General features: G+C 37.6%; 3 protein-coding genes and 1 pseudogene across 5 annotated transcripts; all 4 read right to left on the bottom strand.

Moving 5' to 3' along the window:
• Nucleotides 1–1,289: 1,289 nt before the first annotated feature.
• On the bottom strand, nt 1,290–4,111 carry LOC107013089 (putative disease resistance protein At3g14460). The gene is made up of 7 exons (XM_015213076.1): nt 3,940–4,111; nt 3,648–3,768; nt 3,365–3,563; nt 3,061–3,216; nt 2,844–2,993; nt 1,990–2,799; nt 1,290–1,946 (listed from the first exon to the last, which is right to left on the bottom strand). The coding sequence occupies exons 1-7, from the start codon at nt 4,109–4,111 to the stop codon at nt 1,290–1,292; spliced, it is 2,265 nt and encodes a 754-aa protein (XP_015068562.1).
• Nucleotides 4,112–5,815: 1,704 nt separating this feature from the next.
• LOC114073850 lies at nt 5,816–9,226 on the bottom strand (annotated as a pseudogene).
• A 613-nt stretch (nt 9,227–9,839) lies between these two features.
• On the bottom strand, nt 9,840–15,036 carry LOC107012621 (G-type lectin S-receptor-like serine/threonine-protein kinase At1g61370). Its single transcript, XM_015212500.2, has 7 exons — nt 12,888–15,036; nt 12,688–12,810; nt 11,968–12,179; nt 11,673–11,883; nt 11,050–11,287; nt 10,798–10,948; nt 9,840–10,719 (listed from the first exon to the last, which is right to left on the bottom strand). The coding sequence occupies exons 1-7, from the start codon at nt 14,206–14,208 to the stop codon at nt 10,417–10,419; spliced, it is 2,559 nt and encodes an 852-aa protein (XP_015067986.1). The 5' UTR covers nt 14,209–15,036; the 3' UTR covers nt 9,840–10,416.
• Nucleotides 15,037–15,146: 110 nt separating this feature from the next.
• LOC107012623 (G-type lectin S-receptor-like serine/threonine-protein kinase SD1-29) lies at nt 15,147–18,855 on the bottom strand. 3 transcript variants are annotated; one of them, XM_015212505.2, is made up of 8 exons: nt 18,737–18,855; nt 17,075–18,251; nt 16,861–16,977; nt 16,526–16,680; nt 16,244–16,454; nt 15,865–16,102; nt 15,626–15,776; nt 15,147–15,555 (listed from the first exon to the last, which is right to left on the bottom strand). In XM_015212505.2, the coding sequence occupies exons 1-8, from the start codon at nt 18,737–18,739 to the stop codon at nt 15,253–15,255; spliced, it is 2,355 nt and encodes a 784-aa protein (XP_015067991.1). In that variant the 5' UTR covers nt 18,740–18,855; the 3' UTR covers nt 15,147–15,252. The 3 variants fall into 3 exon arrangements, with proteins under 3 accessions (XP_015067991.1, XP_015067989.1, XP_015067990.1); XM_015212503.2 differs by lacking the exon at nt 18,737–18,855 and having other exon boundaries at nt 17,075–18,510; XM_015212504.2 differs by lacking the exon at nt 18,737–18,855 and having other exon boundaries at nt 16,861–16,971; nt 17,075–18,510.
• Nucleotides 18,856–19,124: the final 269 nt, after the last annotated feature.

The raw sequence follows: 19,124 nt of genomic DNA, 5'->3' as shown, positions 1-19,124 counted from the left end.
AACAGAATAAGTAAAAAGGGTACCTACCTCATAGACTTTCTTGAAAATTGAAGTGAGATTCACATGAACATTTAATTCAAGAAGATTAATTGTAAAGTGACTAATGTCCTTGTCAATTTCTTTTGAATTCAACCAAATCTCTGGTGTCTAAAAATTTATTATTAGTATCATGTCAATCAAAAGTCATTTTTTGAATAATACAGGTATTAATTCTTTCACACTGAAGCACACTTGCAATTTTTTGATCTAAATCACATAGTTTTCACATTATTAACAGATATTATAGCAAAGACAAATCTAACTTACAAAATATTCATCTAAGACATATTCAAAATTTATGTGTCACGTCAGTATTAAATGTCAAAGAGGCACAATGTGAACAAGTTGATGTGTCTAAAATAGGCATTCTCAATGTTGGGCTTTTCAGTAGTCAGTTGAGGCCAAGTTAAGGTGTTTATCTACGTATTAGGAAGCTTATTAGATGAAACTCATGTCATAATTACTACACATTGTATTTTGAGACTTCAGATATCGCGCTTCTGCTTCAGTTATCTCCCTTCTGCTATCGAGACAGCAACATCTGGTTAGCATACGAACAACATCTGACATTGATGGCGTATACACCGCGTGGTCCTGGACTCAAAACAGGACAATATGTATGCATCTCATCACCGTTGCAGGGGAAAATGAGCGCGAAAGTGCTTTATGCATTAAATCTAGTGTCTTATTCTCAGTCTAAAAGATGTTGTTCCAAAATTGTAACATGAAAACAAGTTTATGACAAATTGAATTTGTTTCAAAACGTTTGAACAAATTAACATGAGATACACATGCAAAGCACGTCCATAAGATCCAGTATAAGTGAACTAGATAAAACAGAACGAAATATCAGAAATCCATCTTGTATCCTACATCACAGTGCAAGGGATATGATCAATCTTGGACAAGTCACATTTCTGTTCACTCAAGGGACATTCACTTATCTCAAGATAAGAAAGCATTGGTGGCATGTCTTCCTTTGGCAACGAAAGAAGCTTTCGACAATCTTTGACCTTGAGATTTTCGAGTGAAGTGAGATTTTTTGCAGCCAGGGAGAAAGAGATTCAAGATTTGATAACTGAACTATATTGAGTGTTTGTAGAGTTGATGGAAGCAACCATTGAGTAAAATGAGAAAGATTTGAACTGATCCCATGAATTGTCAGCCTTCTAAGAGAGGCAAGCCTATGCAATCCCCATTCAGACATTGGCATAAGATTCTTGCAATCTTTGACATCCAAAGACACAAGGCTAGTAGGAAAACCGCCCTCGGTGAAAGATGTGATTAATGGACAGAAGTTCTTGAAGAGATGTAAGATTCTGCATCCACTTTGGAAGGAACATCAGATTCTCACAGTCGATGATTAGTACTTTTGTAAGGTTTTGTGGAAGGCCATCTAGAGGAAAGCATTCGATACCATGGCAACCGTCAACTTCAAAATAACTTAGATTCAACAGCTTGTTCAAGCCATAAGGTAAGTGTTTCAGACTTGTACACTTCCCAACTCGTAAAGATTCAAGAAGCATTGTTTCGGTTCTGATATCAGGTAATGCCTCGAGATTGAAGCAGTTCCAAACTGTGAGTGTTTCCAAAGTGTCTGGCAGTTGGCCTCCAGGGAATGATGATATAGAAGAACAATCGAAAATCTCCAATACTTTGAGAGATGTATCGTTGATGTGCATCATCCCTTCAGGCAGAAACTCCAGATTCGGGCATTTCTCGATTTTCAGATGCTGAAATGTGGTTGGAAGCAACTCACTATCTCTTTGAAAAGAAGCTAGCATTAAACACCCGTGGATGGACAAATACTCGAGAGATAAGATACTGTTCATCATAACTTCAGGTAAAGACTCAAACACTGCATCCTTGAATGGCAAGGGCTTTAAAGTTAGAAGGAAATATCTTCCCTGCAAAAGATTCCAGCCTTGGACAATTTGTGATTATAACTACTTCAAGGGATGTTAAAGTATGAAGTAACGACGGTAACTTCTCCAGAGTATGACAGTTCTCCAGTTCTACATACTCCAATCTGCGAGGCAGATTCTGCCCTTCCTCGAAAAGGGACACTACTAATTCACAATGCCTAATCACCAGATGCCGAAGCGATGCTAGGAAACATTCAGGTAGATATTCATTTGAAAGATTAGACAGTTGTAATGAAGTGAGTTTTGTTACCTCACGCGGGCTGCTAATCAACCTAACATGACAACTCCTAAAGTCCAACTCATTTAGTTGTGGAAGTCGCGGAAGAGAAGAATCCAGTTGTTGACACTCGCAAATCACAAGCTTTACTAGACAAGGAAGGACGTCAGGTAATTCTCCCCGCAGTTTAGGACACTCTTCCAAGTGAAGCTCCAAGAGATTACAGAATGCTTCTCTATCTCCATCATAACCGAGTAACCAATCTTCCCATTCCAACATATCCGTAAAGGATAGAGTCTCTAAAGATGCAAAAGGGGTCAATATGGTTGAAGTATAGCCCAAAAACTCATCACCGATGCTTTTTACCATTCTTAGTCCTTTAACCATGAGATTTTTGAGTGAAGGAAGCTGACCAAGTGACGGTAGGAATCGACAGCCTTTGCTGTTGATTAAACTCAACGAAACCAGCTTGTGGAATGAAGGACTCGCCCTCCAAGTAGGGAGTCGTGTACCACTGTAGCCCTTGATCGTAACCTTCTCTATATTATGATGGGGTCTTAACAGCTCAAGAACATCAGTTTCCATTCTAGCCTTCTCCGAGTCCTCAAAACTATCACTCTATTGAAGCAATAACTCGCGAAGGTGCTGCTTAGTGATCAAACTAGCTCCGTGCGCATCCCAATGTTATCCACATTTCCCAAATTCAGTATTGAAAGTGAACCCTCAAGGTGAAACAAGATACTCAAAGCACCTAGACCAGAACCTTTACTTTCTTGATCGAATGTACCACCGCTATTAGTATCTACTGTGAACTGTTAATGTCCGATTACTAGAAACATTACAACCTACAACAAACTCAGGTAATGTCCTGAGGCACACCAATTTGTCCAGACCAAGCGAGATCTTTTGTAAACCACTTCCACTAACATCAAGGTAACGAAGATTGAGCAGTTTCCCCAAGTCAGCAGGCAACTCAATGAGATAATAACAGTTGCGTAGTAGCAACGTTTGTAGATTGTAAAGATCACTGATTGACTGAGGAAGGTATTTGATTCCGTGTAGGAAAAATTGAGGAAGCAAGATGTTTCAAGAATCCAATGGATTCCGGAATCTCAGTGATACAATAATAGCTCAGAGATAACACCCGAAGGCAGCTTAGCTTAGGCAAAATATCAGACAGTACCTTCTTTGTTAAATAGCAAAATTCAGCTCCTTCTGATGATGCTAAAGGTAAGAATGTGCGTAAACGCTTAATTTCACTAAGCATTTCAAACTTTCTGAAGACATCGTATTTACTACAAATGCATGAGAAATAACGAGCCTTCTCACAATTCTCATAAAGTCTGCATTTCCAATTTTCCTCCAGCTGAATACATGTTCTCCTGGAAACACTAAGTGCCAAATCATGTACTAGATCATGCATCACAAAGAGAGATCAATTTTGTGTGGATTCTTGGAAAAAGCACCGCGATTGCAGTTCAGTAAAATTTCCATTTCCCACTTCCTCCATAGTTATCTGCGCCATTGGCTGCACGAACCCTTCTGCCATCCACAGCAAGACTAGATCTTTCTTGTTAAACATATACCCTTTCGGGAATATTGAACAGTATGCAAAGCATCTTCTTAAATTTGGCGGAAGATGATGGTAGCTGAATCTTAAAGATAATAGAACAGAACACTTTTTGGAAGGCAAATCCCATTAATTGCTATTCAAGACTTCAGTCCAGTAAGTAATGTCCAATTTCGAAGACAACATACCTCCTAAAGTCTTGATAGCTAAAGGCAAGCCTTTACACCTCTTAACGATCTCTTCTCCAATTTCTTTCGGTCTCAGATTCATCTCCATGCCTCGAACACCAAAAGCATGATGCAAGAACAACAACCAACAATCATCATGTGACATTTCCTGCAAACGGTAAGGTGCAAGCATTCCAGTGATTGATGCAACTCCTTCATTTCGTGTTGTCACGATTATTTTACTTCTTTTATCTCCCTCGAAGAAAGGGATTAAAAGTTCATTCCAGTCATCACAGCTCTCACACCATACATCATCCAAAACAATCAAATCTCTTTTTGCTGAACAGATTCTTCAGACCATTCTGAATAATTTTCAAACTATTTGTGTCGAAGGGTTTTGCAGTAGCAGATTCAAGCAATGACTTGGTTATACTTGCTACACTGAAATCATCAGACACCCAAGCCCACGCTTTTACATCAAACTCCTCACAAATTCTCTTGTCATTATAGACAATCTGAGCAAGAGTTGTCTTCCCAATCCCTCCCATACCAATAAGAGGAATAACACAAAATGGAGCAACTCTATTTGTATCATCACAATCCGAAACCAATAACTCGATTAGTTCCTCTTTTTCAGTATACCTTCCATAAACATGTGATCTAAGTAACAAATGAGTACTTGGAGTACCCCTGCACATCTTTCCATAACAACACTTTTTGTTACTTACTAAACCAAGAAAATCTTTTTGTTTTGCAATATATTCTAGTCTAGTTATAAGCTCTTCTATTCTTGATTTCATACCGATAAAGTTCCAACTATTACGCACCTGCTGAGAAAATTTCTGAGAATCTGGCTCTGGTTTGCATCTCAAGGCTTCAGTAGCTAGTTCATCAAGAATATCCTCAACTTCAAAGACAGCATCTCTTAGCATATCGATCCAAGTCTCGACCGCTGGATTAAGGTACTGTTTCTCTTCTGCATCTTCAAGAACAGCTGTATTGATAAAGTAAGAAATCTTAAGTTTGTCAAGTATTAGTTCATTAACATTCCATACTTTAAGTATGTTTAAGATATCCCCTCAAGCTAATTTGTCAAAAAGAACCTGCAGAGCTGGAAATAACACTGCCTCCCACCAAACCATGGCTACCTTTATCAGATTGAAATTAGAGAAAGATTAAGACAGTGTTAAGATAAAATTTTGAAACTGTTAAAGTGTTCAGAAAGGGTATTGCATGAACTTTGTTTTACAGCAAAAACTTTTACTAAGTAGTTGGTGAGTCAACTTCATGCTGGACAAAATGAAAGAGACATACTAGCTACCAACATTTATGTGGCACTGGTTCGGAGTTTAAGAAAGAAACTAGTAAAACATGTGATCAAAAACAAGTCATAGGAATTTTAAAGCAAAATCGTTTCTAAATAAGGAAGCATGACATTATTTTCGGAAAAAAGGGATGACACATATAAGGGAATTTTAACTATCCTCCCTCCCCTGCTAAGTACTGTATATTTTCCTTCAATTATGCACTTTTAGGTCTGGACAGAGCTCGGTTAGACTCCATTTTAGCTCGGCTCCCCTCAGTTACCATGTAATGATATGACACCTCGGTCTAACTCAATTCCTAAAGCTAATGTGGGACTCTAAACCCACTGTAGCAAAGATGATGAATGAGTCTGATGCTTGTTTTATGGCATTTTTAACAAATAAGACCAAAGTCTTCTGGCAAAATCTTTTAAGGTTCACTTTCTGACAAAAATCATCAGAAATTTATTGGCAAACCAAACAAGACAAAGAATGAGTTACAACAAATCCAAACAAGAGGTTCATCAAGCACCGTAGAAAATGTCTCTTCATACATTCTATAAAGAGAATGAGCTAACTATGGTAACTACATATTCAGACACTAAGAATCAGCTTTATTATCTGTACACATTATTATACAGATTCGGTAAGTAATGTTATTGCATCAGTTTTCACATGATCAGAAACATTAAATTGATTATCGGCCTTCGGCCACAGAGACAGTAATATCATTAACAGACTGAGCTTTGCTGATTTGCGATTGAGTATCAGAATTCAACCATCTTTGAAATATAAATGTAGGTTCCTTAGGTAGAGGCAGATCCGTCTCACTGTTAAGCATAAGAACAACAGACGGCATTGATGGCCTATCAACAGCATGATCCTGGACACAAAGCAGGCCAATATGTATGCATCTCAGAACTGTTGCAGAGGAACTTGAGTCCAAAATTGATTTATCCATTAAGTCTAACTCTTTGCTTTCGGTCTGTAGCTTCCATGCCTAAAATCATTTATACTGTAAGTTTGTGAGAATAACTAGTGGCAAGATATCCTGCTGATTTTTCACTTACATAACTGAGAAGGTTGAGATGATTTTCATGGTCATAAAATCCGCTGTTTTTCTTTCCACTGACAATCTCTAGTAGCAATACGCCGAAGCTGTAGACATCAGATTTTTCAGAAAATAGTCCTCCCATTGCATACTCTGGTGACATATAACCGCTGCAAGAACGTGTTAGTATTTTCGATTATGATGAACTTGTTTGACGAAAGAAAATGCAGGAACTTTGAAAATATTTTGTTAGAATTAGTAGAGGTACTTACAATGTTCCTGCTATCCGGTTAGTGTTTGCTAGCTCTTGAGTTACTTGAAAAGTTCTAGCCAATCCAAAATCTGAAATTTTTGGATTCATTTCATCATCCAAGAGAACATTGCTTGCCTTCAAATCTCGGTGAATGACCCTTAAACATGAATCACGGTGAAGGTAAAGAAGCCCTCGAGCAATGCCTTGAATCATGTTGAAACGTTTCGTCCAGGGAAGCTGATAACTTTTTTTTGAATCTGACAGTATCATTTACCATTGTTAATGTCACTATGTTTGTATGATGCACACCTATGATTGCAACCACTTACCAAACAACAAAGTATCTAAGCTTCTGTTAGCCATGTACTCATAAACTAGTAACTTCTCTTGCCCGTGAACGCAATAGGCCAATACTCGAACGAGATTCCTGTGCTGCAGTTTGGAGATTAGCAAGATTTCATTTTTGAACTCTTCAATTCCTTGTCCAGAGTGACTAGATAATCTTTTGACAGCTACCAATTGTCCATCTTCTAGTTTTCCCTATATGATTTGCAATAGTTTTCACATTAGCAGTGTTAGTTTTTGTTTGTGAATCACCTCAGAGACTGGAATTACCTTGTAAACAGGACCGAATCCTCCAGCTCCAATCTTATTAATTTCACTAAAGTTGTCAGTTGCAATTCCCAACTTAGCAAAGTCGAGAAGAGTTAGCAATGGTTGTTCTTCCAACAAATTGTCTGTAGATGCATTCTCTGAATTCTGAGAACTAACAGCTGGAGTGAGGTCATTAACCCTATTTCTTCTATTTTCTGAAAAGGTAAGCAACCTGAATGTTAAATGACAAACCAACATCAAAGAAGAAAAGAAAGGGAAAAAACATTTTTGTTTATACCAATATAACTAATTTCACGGCCAAGCTTGAGACTACTGATCTACATAATTACTATGGTCTGTAATAGAATCCTGAAATCAGGAATATAGTTTACCTCCTTGATTTGCTTTCCACCTGTAGAAAATGCATCCGAAAATGGCCAATATGAGAACGCTTGAAACGGTTGTGAAGATGATGATAAGTTTAGCCTTCGTTGTATCTTCATCTAAATCTATGTGATGTCACAATTCAAATCCAAAAGGAAAGGTCAACAGAAATCAACTGTAATCTTCTAAACATAATGGTAAGAACTGAATACCTAGTTCAGAAGAAGCAACACGAAGAAACAAATCCACACCATTATATGGAAACTGCTGAACATCCATAAGTTCTGAAGTCCAAACCATGCACTTAACTCCATCTGGATATGCATAGGCTGCACAGGAACAGTTATTCAGGCACCACTCCTTGCAAATCTGAGCCTCATAGTCATAAAAATATGTGTAGTGATCTGGCAGTTTCATCTCTCTCAGCTGCAAGAAGTTGTCACTTTCGGACCCATTTATAGCATTGCCACTTGCACTGATTTCACATAGAAGTTTAGTTCGCCTCACACAGCCACCAGTCCAATTTCCTCTTATCCATTCATCAGTTGACTTTGGTACAAATCCTCTCAAGCAATCACAGACTGGAGACTTACCCATGTCACAAACACTGTAAGGACCACAAGTTCCATAAACATCACATGGATTCGCTGGTGCCTCCCAAAAGACGTGCCATGCATTCAGGTCTTCTCGCCATTCCATCATACTCAATAACCCTGATGGTTTTAGGACCAGGATTATAACATCAGAAACATTGAAATTATTGAAACTGAAGAAGGCAGATTCCTGTTGCTTGTTTACTATTACTTTTATATCACTTGCATACCCCTTTTCGTCATCAGGTACACCTAAGAAGTTCCCTCCATCCCATGGGCCACCTCTCCAGTAAGGCCTCGAGTAATTATTCCAAGTGAAGATTTGAGGTGGCATTTCTACCGAAAGTCCAATAGTAAACTTTCCAGGCGATGGATCATTTTCAGCCTGCCAGGACGATAAAACAAGTTTTACTCCTGACCTGGTGTTGTATCCAATATTCATTCCTAATAACAATGTATCACAAGGATAATTAAAACTATCCCATAAAGATGTGCCTGAGACACTGTCTTTAAGAATGAATTCCCCTTCGTCTGTTAGTACAACAGTCGTATTACTAGACTGAACAGAGATATTTGTTGACCAAATGATATTTTGATTGCCATCCATAATTCTGAGGTTCCCATCACCTCCAATCTTCAAGAATGCAGCTGAGTCAGAAGCTGGGAGTGGGTTTTCTCTATTTGCTACCCATACAATCCTCTGACGAGGAATATTCTTGAACCAAATTCCGAGATATAGACTCCTCGAGTTACTTGGACTGAAGAAGCCCAGCTCAAATATTTTCCCAGCAGAGACAAGTGTCTGACTTAGTGACAGTTGTTGGGATTGTGTTAAGGTATCACTTTCAGCAGAGACTTGTGCTAAAAGCATCCTTCCGAGCATCAGAAACAGAAAAAAATCCCATCTTGGCCATGCCGTTTTCTTTCCTTTTTGGTTCATTCCCAGCCTGAGATGCTCTAGAAATTCAAACAATTAGGCTTTCTACAAGCATCCCTCTGAATCCTTTGACCAATTCTATAGTGGGAATTAGTTTAAGATTTTAGTTAAAAAGTATACCAGTAGTTTGACATCATCCTTGTTTCAGTTGTCACAGAAACTCCTATTTATTGTTTACTTCATTATTGTCAATTCATGATCCATCAAAGAAAATGACATTTATTCCCTTTGACCTAAAACTCTCTAGTATATATTATCTAAAGATATTGTAGCTTTGACAAGATAAAAAAAAAATACTTTTCATTCTCACAGTAAGAACCAATACAACACAACATATAACAGTAACAGGTAACCAATAAGTTCGCTCGTAGAGCATAAAGAATGGAAAAGGGATTTCCAGTGGTAACAATATCTAGACATTACTACTGTGGTCTGCAATAGAATCTGGAAATCAGAAAAATTGTTTACAGAACTATATTATGTTATAATACAGAAAGGTGACAACATAATACAATTTTAATCAGCAATAGTGAGAACTGAACTTACCTAGTTCAGAATAAGCAAGATGAAGAAAAAAATTCACACCATGATACAGAATCTGTTGAACATCAAAAGCATGTCATCATGTCCGCAAAGTTAATTTAAGAGATCACTTGAATTGTAAAATTTGTACAACCTGTCTCTTTCTAGGGTATACTTAGACAAAAACTCAAAGGAGGACTTGATAAAAATAATTGGTGATAGAAACCAAGAAGAAAAAAAGTCATTTATAATATTCAGATAAGAGATTAGACCAAGATCAGTGTAACCTGTACTGAGTATGCCAGTATAAACAAACATCAAACACCAGTTTCACAAGAATAAGGAAGAAAATACAGATTAAAGACAAGGAAAGAACTCAAACTGAACTATGATTTCAATAACAAAACTAAATTTACAACTGATCCAATATGGGCATTTAACAAGGAACCTTCCTCTAACTATGGCAATTGAGCACATGTAAACTTCACAAGCTACAAGTATTTTATGTCCCACATTCCCAAGAGCTGTATCGTCACAATTCAATCACTGTCATTGTGTTTTTCAATGTCAGGCCTATGTAATCCACACTATAGTTTAGTGGTCTCTTTATATGGCATTGGGAAACCCTACCCACATAAGATGTCTTTGACTGTAGAGTTTGGCCCAATAGCCATATCTTCCCAAGTGGTTTCTGCAATTTGGCGGACTGTTGCACAAGAACATGTACTGGAGGATATCTCCTTTATTATTGAATGCAGTAAAGACACAGAGTAAGTAAACAAAGAAATGATCAGATGATATAGTAGCTTAGACAAGCTGTGTACACGTATTAAAATGGTACATGCGACATCTTCAATTGGTTATCGTCCTTCTGCCACAGATACAGTAATATCATTAACAGATTGAGTTTTGCTGATTTGCGATTGGGTATCAGAATTCAACCATCTTTGAAATATAAATGTAGGTTGCTTTGGTTGAGGAAGATCCATCTCACTACTTAGCATAAGAACGATAGACGGCATTGATGGCCTATCAGTAGCATGATCCTGGACACAAAGTAGGCCAATATGTATGCATCTCAGCACTGTTGCAGAGGAATCTGAGTCCAAAATTGATTTATCCATTAAGTCTAGTCCGTTGCTTTCAGTCCACAGCTGCCACGCCTGAAATCATTTTGAAATGAATACTATATGTTTGTATGAATAACTTGTGGCAAGAGATCCTGCTGATTTTGCACTTACATAACTGAGAAGGTTGTGATCCCTTTCGTGGTCATAATATCCACTGTTTCTCTTTCCACTGACAATCTCTAGTAGCAATACGCCAAAGCTGTAGACATCAGATTTCTCAGAAAATAGTCCTCCCATTGCATACTCTGGTGACATATAACCGCTGCAACACATTTGATACAAGAATGAACTTGTTTGACGGAAGAAATGCAGGAACATAGAAAAATATTGTATTACAAGAAGTAGAGCTGTAGAGATATTTACAATGTTCCTGCTATCCTGTTAGTGTTTGCTAGCTCTTGAGTCACTTGAAAAATTCTGGCCAATCCAAAATCTGAAATTTTTGGATTCATATCATCGTCCAAGAGAATATTGCTTGCCTTCAGATCTCGGTGAATGACCCTTAAACAAGAATCTCGGTGAAGGTAAAGAAGGCCACGAGCAATGCCTTGAATCATGTTGAAACGTTTTGGCCAGGGAAGCTGATGACTCTTTTTTGAATCTGATAGTTTCATTTACAGCATCGGAAATGGTTAAATACTTGAAGAACAAAGAGACTTACCATTGTTAAATGGAAAATGGCACTATATTTGTATGATGCAGGCCTTTGAAGGAACCAGAATGTTAAACATCAAATTGTCGGAACATTAAGCCACTGGTTGATGCCTTTAGTGTACTTCCTTTTATGAAGTATTTCTCTCATATCTTAGAGAAGAATCACATAAGCTCCTAACCGAGGGCACAATAATTTATAGTTCTGAAACATGTCATAATTTCCATTTCCACAATATGACAAGGATCACTAACTATAAAAGTACAAGGATAAGAAGTAAACTATGCTGATCAAACCATACGCCGTGACATAAATTATAATCAGAACCACTTACCAAACAACAAAGTATCTAAACTCTTGTTAGCCATGTACTCATAAACTAGTAACTTCTCTTTCCCGTGAACGCAATAGGCCAATACTCTAACGAGATTCCTGTGCTGCAGTTTGGAGATTAGCAAGACTTCATTTTTGAACTCTTCAATTCCTTGTCCAGACTGACTAGATAGTCTTTTGACAGCTATCATTTGTCCTTCTTCCAGTTTTCCCTGTATGATATCCGTTATGATGGCTTTAGTTTTCACATAAGCAGCAGTTATTTGTATGTAAAACACTCAGCAGACTGGTCTTACCTTGTAAACGGGGCCAAATCCTCCTGCTCCAATCTTATTTATTTCACTGAAATTATCAGTTGCAGTAGCCAGTTTAGCAAAGTCAAGAAGTGGTAGTTCTGATGAATCTTTTGGCAGTGCTTGCTCTTCCCACAAATTGTCTGTAGACATTTCGCTTGAAATCTGACACTTATCAGCCGGAATGTGGTCTTCAACCCTATTTCTTCTATTTCCTGTTTTTTTTTCCGGATCCACATGAGTAGACATAAAAGTTTACAATGAAAACTGGTAATGTCAAAGAAGACATCCAGAATGTTTAACTTGTGTAAAACTGCATGATCTTGCCAATTCCGAGCTTTATTACTTTTTCCGATTTGAAAAGATATATCAGATTAAAGAATAGAAAGGTTGCATTTTGGTATTACTTATCAAAAGAAATCTTAATACTTCACGCGAAGATACATACAGAAGCCTAACATGATTTTGACGGAAAGCTTGATAGGAATGTAGAGAAATGTGAACAAATCACACCATGCTTTGAAATACAAACTCTGCATCAAAATTAGAAAATGGAAACGAAGGTTGAACGGATAATGACAAACTCACTTCATAGAAGAGAAGCAAGGAAAAAGGCATTTCCAGTTATACCAATCTAAAGAATATTATGGTGAAGCTCGACAAGACTAGTGTACATAATTACTATGTTGGCTATAAAATATTAATATCAAAAGAATAGTTTACCTCTTTGATTTACTTTCCACCTGCAGAAGATGTATCCCAAGATGCCCAATATGAGAATGCTTGAAACGGTTGTCAAGACGATGATAAGCTTTTTCTTCCTTTTATCTTCATCTAAACTATGATCTGTTATAATGCAGAAAGGTGACGATATACAACAATTTTAATCATCTAAGCATAATGATGAGAATTGAATTTTTTACCTAGTTCAGAATAAGCAAGACGAAGAAACAAATCCACACCATCAGATGGGAACTGCTGAACATCCATAAGTTCTGAAGTCCAAACCATGCAGTCAATTCTATCTGGATATGCATATGCTGCACATGAACAGTTATTCAGGCACCACTCTTTGCAACTCTGATAATCATAGGCATAAAAATACGTGTAGTGATCTGGAAGTTTCATCTCTCTCAGCTGCAAGAAGTTGTCACTTTCGTACCCGTTTGTAGTATTTTCACTTGTACTGATTTCACATAGAAGTTTAGTTCGCCTCACACAACCACCAGTCCAATTTCCTCTGATCCATTCATCAGTTGACTTTGGTACAAATCCTTTCAAGCAATCACAGACTGGAGATTTATTCTTGTCACAAACACTGTTAGGACCACAAGTTCCATAAACATCACATGGATTACCTGGTGCCTCCCAAGTGACTTGCCATGCATTCAGTTCTTCAACCCATAATATCGTCTGCAATAACCCTGATGGTTTAAGGACCATGATTATAACATCAGAATCATTGAAATTATTCAAACTGAGAAAGCCAGATTCCTGTTGCTTGTTTACTATTACGTTTATACTACTTGCATACCCCTTGTCGACATCAGGTATGCCTATGAAGTTCGCTCCGTCCCATGGTCCACCTCTCCAGTAAGGCCTTGAGTAATTAGTCCAAGTGAAGCCTTGAAGTGGCATCTCTACCGATAGTCCAGAAGTAAACTTTCCAGGCGATGGATCATTTTCAGCCTGCCAGGACGATAAAACAAGTCTTACCCCAGCACTGGTGTTGTATCCAATATTCATTCCTGATAACAAGGTATCGCAAGGATAGTTAAAACTATCCCATAAAGATGATCCCGTGACATCGTCTTTAAGAATGAATTCTCCTTTGTCTGTAAGTACAGCAGATGTCTTATTAGACTGAACAGAGATATTTGTTGACCAAATGATATTTTGATTGCCATCCATAATTATGAGGTTCCCATCACCTCCAATCTTCAAGATTGTATCAGAATCAGATGCTTGGAGTGGATCTTCTCTATTTGCTACCCATACAATCCTCTGATGAGGAATATTCTTGAACCAAATTCCTATATATAGACTTTTCGAGCTACGTGGACTGAAGAAGCCCAGCTCAAATATATTTCCAGCAGAGACAAGTGTCTGATTTAGTGACAGTTGTTGGGATTGAGTTAAGGTACCACTTGCAGCAGAGAGTTGCGCTAAAAGCATCCTTCCGAGCATCAGAAACAAAAAAAAATCCCATCTTGGCCATGCCATTTTCTTTCCTTTTTTGATCATTCCCAGACTGAGCTACTCTCTAGAAATTCATATGAAAGACTTTCCAAAAGCATCCCTCTGAACAACCCTTACTTTGACAAATTCTATCGTGGGAAATAGTTTAGTATTTCTGTTTAACAGTATACCAACTAGTTTGACATTGTCCTTGTTTCAGTTGTCACAGAACCTCTCATCTATTGTTTACTTCATTATTGTGAGAAAAGGACATTTTTTCCCTTGACTTCACTCTCTACTATATCTGATAGATAAAAATAAAGTACTTTTCCTTCTCAGAGTAAACATCAAAACAACACAACATGTTACAGTAACCAATAAGTTCGCTTGCAAAGTGTAAATTATGAGATTAAAAAGTATCCAGGTAGGGTAATTCTGAACTAAATAAGCACACATCTAATATGTATCTCAATTAAAGCATAGTTGTATTTAAATATCAAAGTCAACATAATTTGTTTATCTACTCATCCAGTCACAAAGTAGAAAGCACATCATTGTGTTGTCATTGCTGATCACTCCATTTAATATCAAAGGCTTGGAACCTCAAATGTTCTTCCAATCATCTCTTTTCAAAGAAAATTGACTAAAAAATTAGGTTGATTGCAGTGTACACACCATCATATTTGCTTGGAAACTTTGATGAGGGGAAAACTTTAGCTTTGTTTAGGTAAAATATAAGACTCGGGAAGGTGCGTTGTTAAGCAAGAAACCAAGATCAGGCAGACCATAGAGTTGTAGAGTTTACCACCCTTTTAACTTTACCAGATATAACAGTAAAACAACAACTACGCCTAAATACTAAACAAGTCGCGGTCAGCTATATGAATCTTCATTTCGTTATTTAAGCTCAACACATGTCATATCGTCAACACTTCTCTATTTACATCAGGAGATGTAAGAAACAAAAAAGAAAAAGTCGAATCAAGTGATGGAGCTATCTGACCTAAAAAGGAGAAAGAAGTGTTGGAACCTTTTTATCATGCTATACATAATTCAGTACAGATAAAATCTTGAAACTCAATTACATAATTCTTAGTATTTTCCAATTGGTTATCGCCCTTCTGCTGAAGATATAGTAATACCATTAATGGACCTTGCTTTACTGCTTTGTGATTGGGCATCAGAATTCAAACACCTTTTAAATATAAATTTAGGTTGCTTTGGTTGAGGCAGATCCATCTTACTTCTTAGCATAAGAACTACAGATGACATTAATGGCCTATCAACTGCATGGTCCTGGACACACAGAAGGCCAATATGTATGCATTTGAACACTGTTGCAGCGGAACGTGAATCCAATATTGATTTATCCATTAAGTCTAGTCCTTTGCTTTCAGTCCAAAGCTTCCATGCCTAAGCTTGTTTAAAAATTAAAAATGTAAAAAAATAAGTGAATACCCTTGCATAATGATTTTGAACTTACATAGCTCAGAAGATTGAAATGCCTATCATTGTCATAAAATCTGTTGTTTTTCCGACCACTGACAATCTCCAGTAGCAACACACGGAAGCTGTAGACATCAGATTTCTCAGAGAACAGTCCACCCATTGCATACTCAGGCGACATGTAGCCGCTGCAATGTATTTGTACAACAAATGAGTCAGACTTGCTTCTATGAACTCAAAAGAAAATATTTTACTTGCAAAGGTAGAGGCATTTACAATGTTCCCACTATCCGATGAGTGTTTGCTAGCTCTTGAGTCACTTGAAAGGTTCTAGCCAAGCCAAAATCTGAGATTTTCGGATTCATATCACCATCCAAGAGAATATTGCTTGCCTTCAAATCCCGGTGAATGACCCGTAAACAAGAATCACGGTGAAGGTATAGAAGCCCTCTAGCAATGCCATGAATCATGTCGAAACGTTTTGGCCAAGGAAGCTGATGACTTCTTTTTGGATCTAACAGTGTGATTAACAACACATCTAAGATAGTTATACAATTGAAGAAAACAATGAAGCTTCTCAGCATAAACGTTACTTAAGCGAATTGTGTTGATCAAGCAATACGCCATTGCAGAGACTATAGTTGGAACCACTTACCAAATAACAAAGTGTCTAAGCTTCTGTTAGCCATGTACTCATAAACCAGTAACTTCTCTTTCCCGTGAACGCAATAGGCCAATATTCTGACGAGATTCCTGTGCTGCAGTTTGGAGATCAGCAAGACTTCATTCTTGAACTCTTCAATTCCTTGGCCAGAGAAACTAGATAATCGTTTGACAGCTATCACTTGTCCATCTTCTAGTTTTCCCTGTATCATAGTAGTTTCCGTATTAGCAGAGTTATTTTCTGTGTGTGAATCACTTCAGAGACCGGCATTACCTTGTAAACTGGGCCAAATCCTCCTGCTCCAATTTTATTTATTTCATTGAAGTTATCAGTTGCAGCTGCCAATTTAGAAAAGTCAAGAAGGTGTAGTTCTGATGAATCTTTTAGCAATGCTTGCTCTTCCCACAAATAGTCTGTAGCTTCACTTCCTAATGTCAATGACAATATTAGACTTATCTTCACACATATAAGTATACATTAAGAGAGTCAAACATATGATAACAAGTCTCGGATATGTCATCTAAACATATAATTTAGATGCTCGAGACTACTGTTATATATAATTACTATGTTTGCAATAGAATCTTCAAATCAGGAGAATGGCTTACCTCTTTTATTTGCTTTCCACTTGCAGAAAATGCATCCAAGGATGCTCAACAAGAGAATGCTTGAAACCGTTGCTAAGCCGATGATAAGTTTAGCCTTCCCGTTATCTTCATCTAAATCTATGTTATGTTAATAATCTGAATCCAGTCGTTCAAAAGAGAAGTGACAACAGACCAATTTTAATCTTTCAAGCATAATGTTGAGAAAAGAATTTACCTAGTTCAGAATATGCAAGACGAAGAAACAAATTAGCTCCATTATATGGAAACTGCTGAACATCTGTAAGTTCTGATGTCCAGACCATGCAGTTAATTCCATCTGGATACGCATAGGCTGCACAGGAACAGTTATTCAGACACCACTTTTCGCAGTTCTGAATCCCATTTTGATCATACAAATATGTGTAATAATCTGGAAGTTTCATCTCCCTCAATTTCAAGAACTTGTCATTTTTCGATTCCTTTGGGGCTATATCACTTGTACTGATTTCACATAGAAGCTTAGTTCGCCTAACGCAGCCACCAGTCCAATTTCCTCTGATCCACTCATCAGTTGACTTTGGTACAAATCCTCTCAAGCAATCACAAACTGGAGACTTGTTCCTGTTGCAAACACTGTAAGGACCACAAGTTCCATAAACATCGCATGGATTATCCGGTCCCTCCCAAGTGACTTTCCACACATTCGATTCCTCTTCCCAATACATAATCTGCAACAGCCCTGATGGTTTTAGTACCACAATCGTAACATGGGAATTGATGAATGTATTGAAACTGAGAATCGCAGTTCCCTGATTCTTATCTGATACTATGTTTATACCACTAGCATACCCCTTGTCGGGATCACGTATGCCTATGAAACTCCCACCATCCCATGGTCCACCTCTCCAATAAGGCCTTGAGTAACTAGTCCAAATGAAGCCTTGAGGTGGCATATCTACTGAAAGTCCAGCAATAAACTTCCCAGGCGACGGATCATCTTCAGCCTGCCAGGATGACAAGGCAAGTTTCACCCCAGTCCTGGTATTGTATCCAATAAACATTCCCGATAACAAGGTATCACAAGGATAGTTAAAACTATCCCATAAAGAGGACCCTGAGACATTATCTTTCAGAATAAATCGCCCTTCATCTGTAAGCACGGCAACTGTGCAACTAGACTCGACAGCAACGTTGGTGGACCAAACGATATTTTGAATATTGCTATCCATAATTCTGAGGTTCCCATCACCTCCAATCTTCAAGATTGCAGCAGTGAGTGGATTTTCTCTGTTTGCTACCCATACAATCCTCTGACCAGGTATACCCTTGAACCATATACCGAGATATAGTCTGCTCGAGTTACTTGGACTAAAAAAGCCAAGCTCAAATATTTTTCCAGCAGAGACAAGCGTCTGATTCAGCGACAATTGTTGCGATTGAGTTAAGGTATCATTTTCAGCATACACTAGAGGTAAATGCATAATTCTAAGCATCAGAAACAAAAAAAAAGTTCCCATCTTGGCAATGCCATTCTCTTTTCATTTTTCGATCATTTTTTCGGAGAACGTCTTGCTTATAACATGAACTCTTAGCCTTGGTGCTTATTTATCATTCACTTCATTATTAAAAATGACATATTCTATCAGAGAGTAAATAACAACACAAGACAACATGTTCCATGACAACCTGAGCAAATAAGCTCACTTCCAGGACATGAAAAAAGATATTAAAAACCATCCAAATGGGGTCACATCAGACATTATTCTAAGCTAAAAACAAACAAACAATTTATATAGGTGGCTAAATCACAAAGGCATAATCATATTAAATATCAAAGTCAACAGAACTTCATTACTACTAATTTAATCGCAAAGAATCAACTAATCCAAATTCGTACCATATATGCCCGCTCAGGGGGTAAAGTATCTCCACTGGAAGATTCTTATTCTCATGACTTGAATTCGATATTTCAAGTTTAACAATGTTTCACATGTTTAACCATTTTGGTATCCAAAACTGACCACTCGACTAATCTAGATTCACACCAGGAATCCCACTCCAAAGGATAAAGTGTCCCCACTGAAAGATTCTCTTCTTTCACATACTCACATCTCGAACCTGACATTTCTGATGACAGAATAAAAAATCCCAATGTGGTGGTTGGTTGTTAATCAATGCTGGTTTATCTAAAATTGCAAAGATTCAATCTTTCAAGAATTGATTATACTATAGCACACGAAAATCGTCGAAATGAGGGGTATGCTCGCTTCGGGGCTCGTTTGACC

Source organism: Solanum pennellii, chromosome 3 (genome assembly GCF_001406875.1).
Source record: "Solanum pennellii chromosome 3, SPENNV200".
NCBI lineage: Eukaryota > Viridiplantae > Streptophyta > Magnoliopsida > Solanales > Solanaceae > Solanum > Solanum pennellii.
This window is presented reverse-complemented; position numbering and strand designations above follow the sequence as displayed.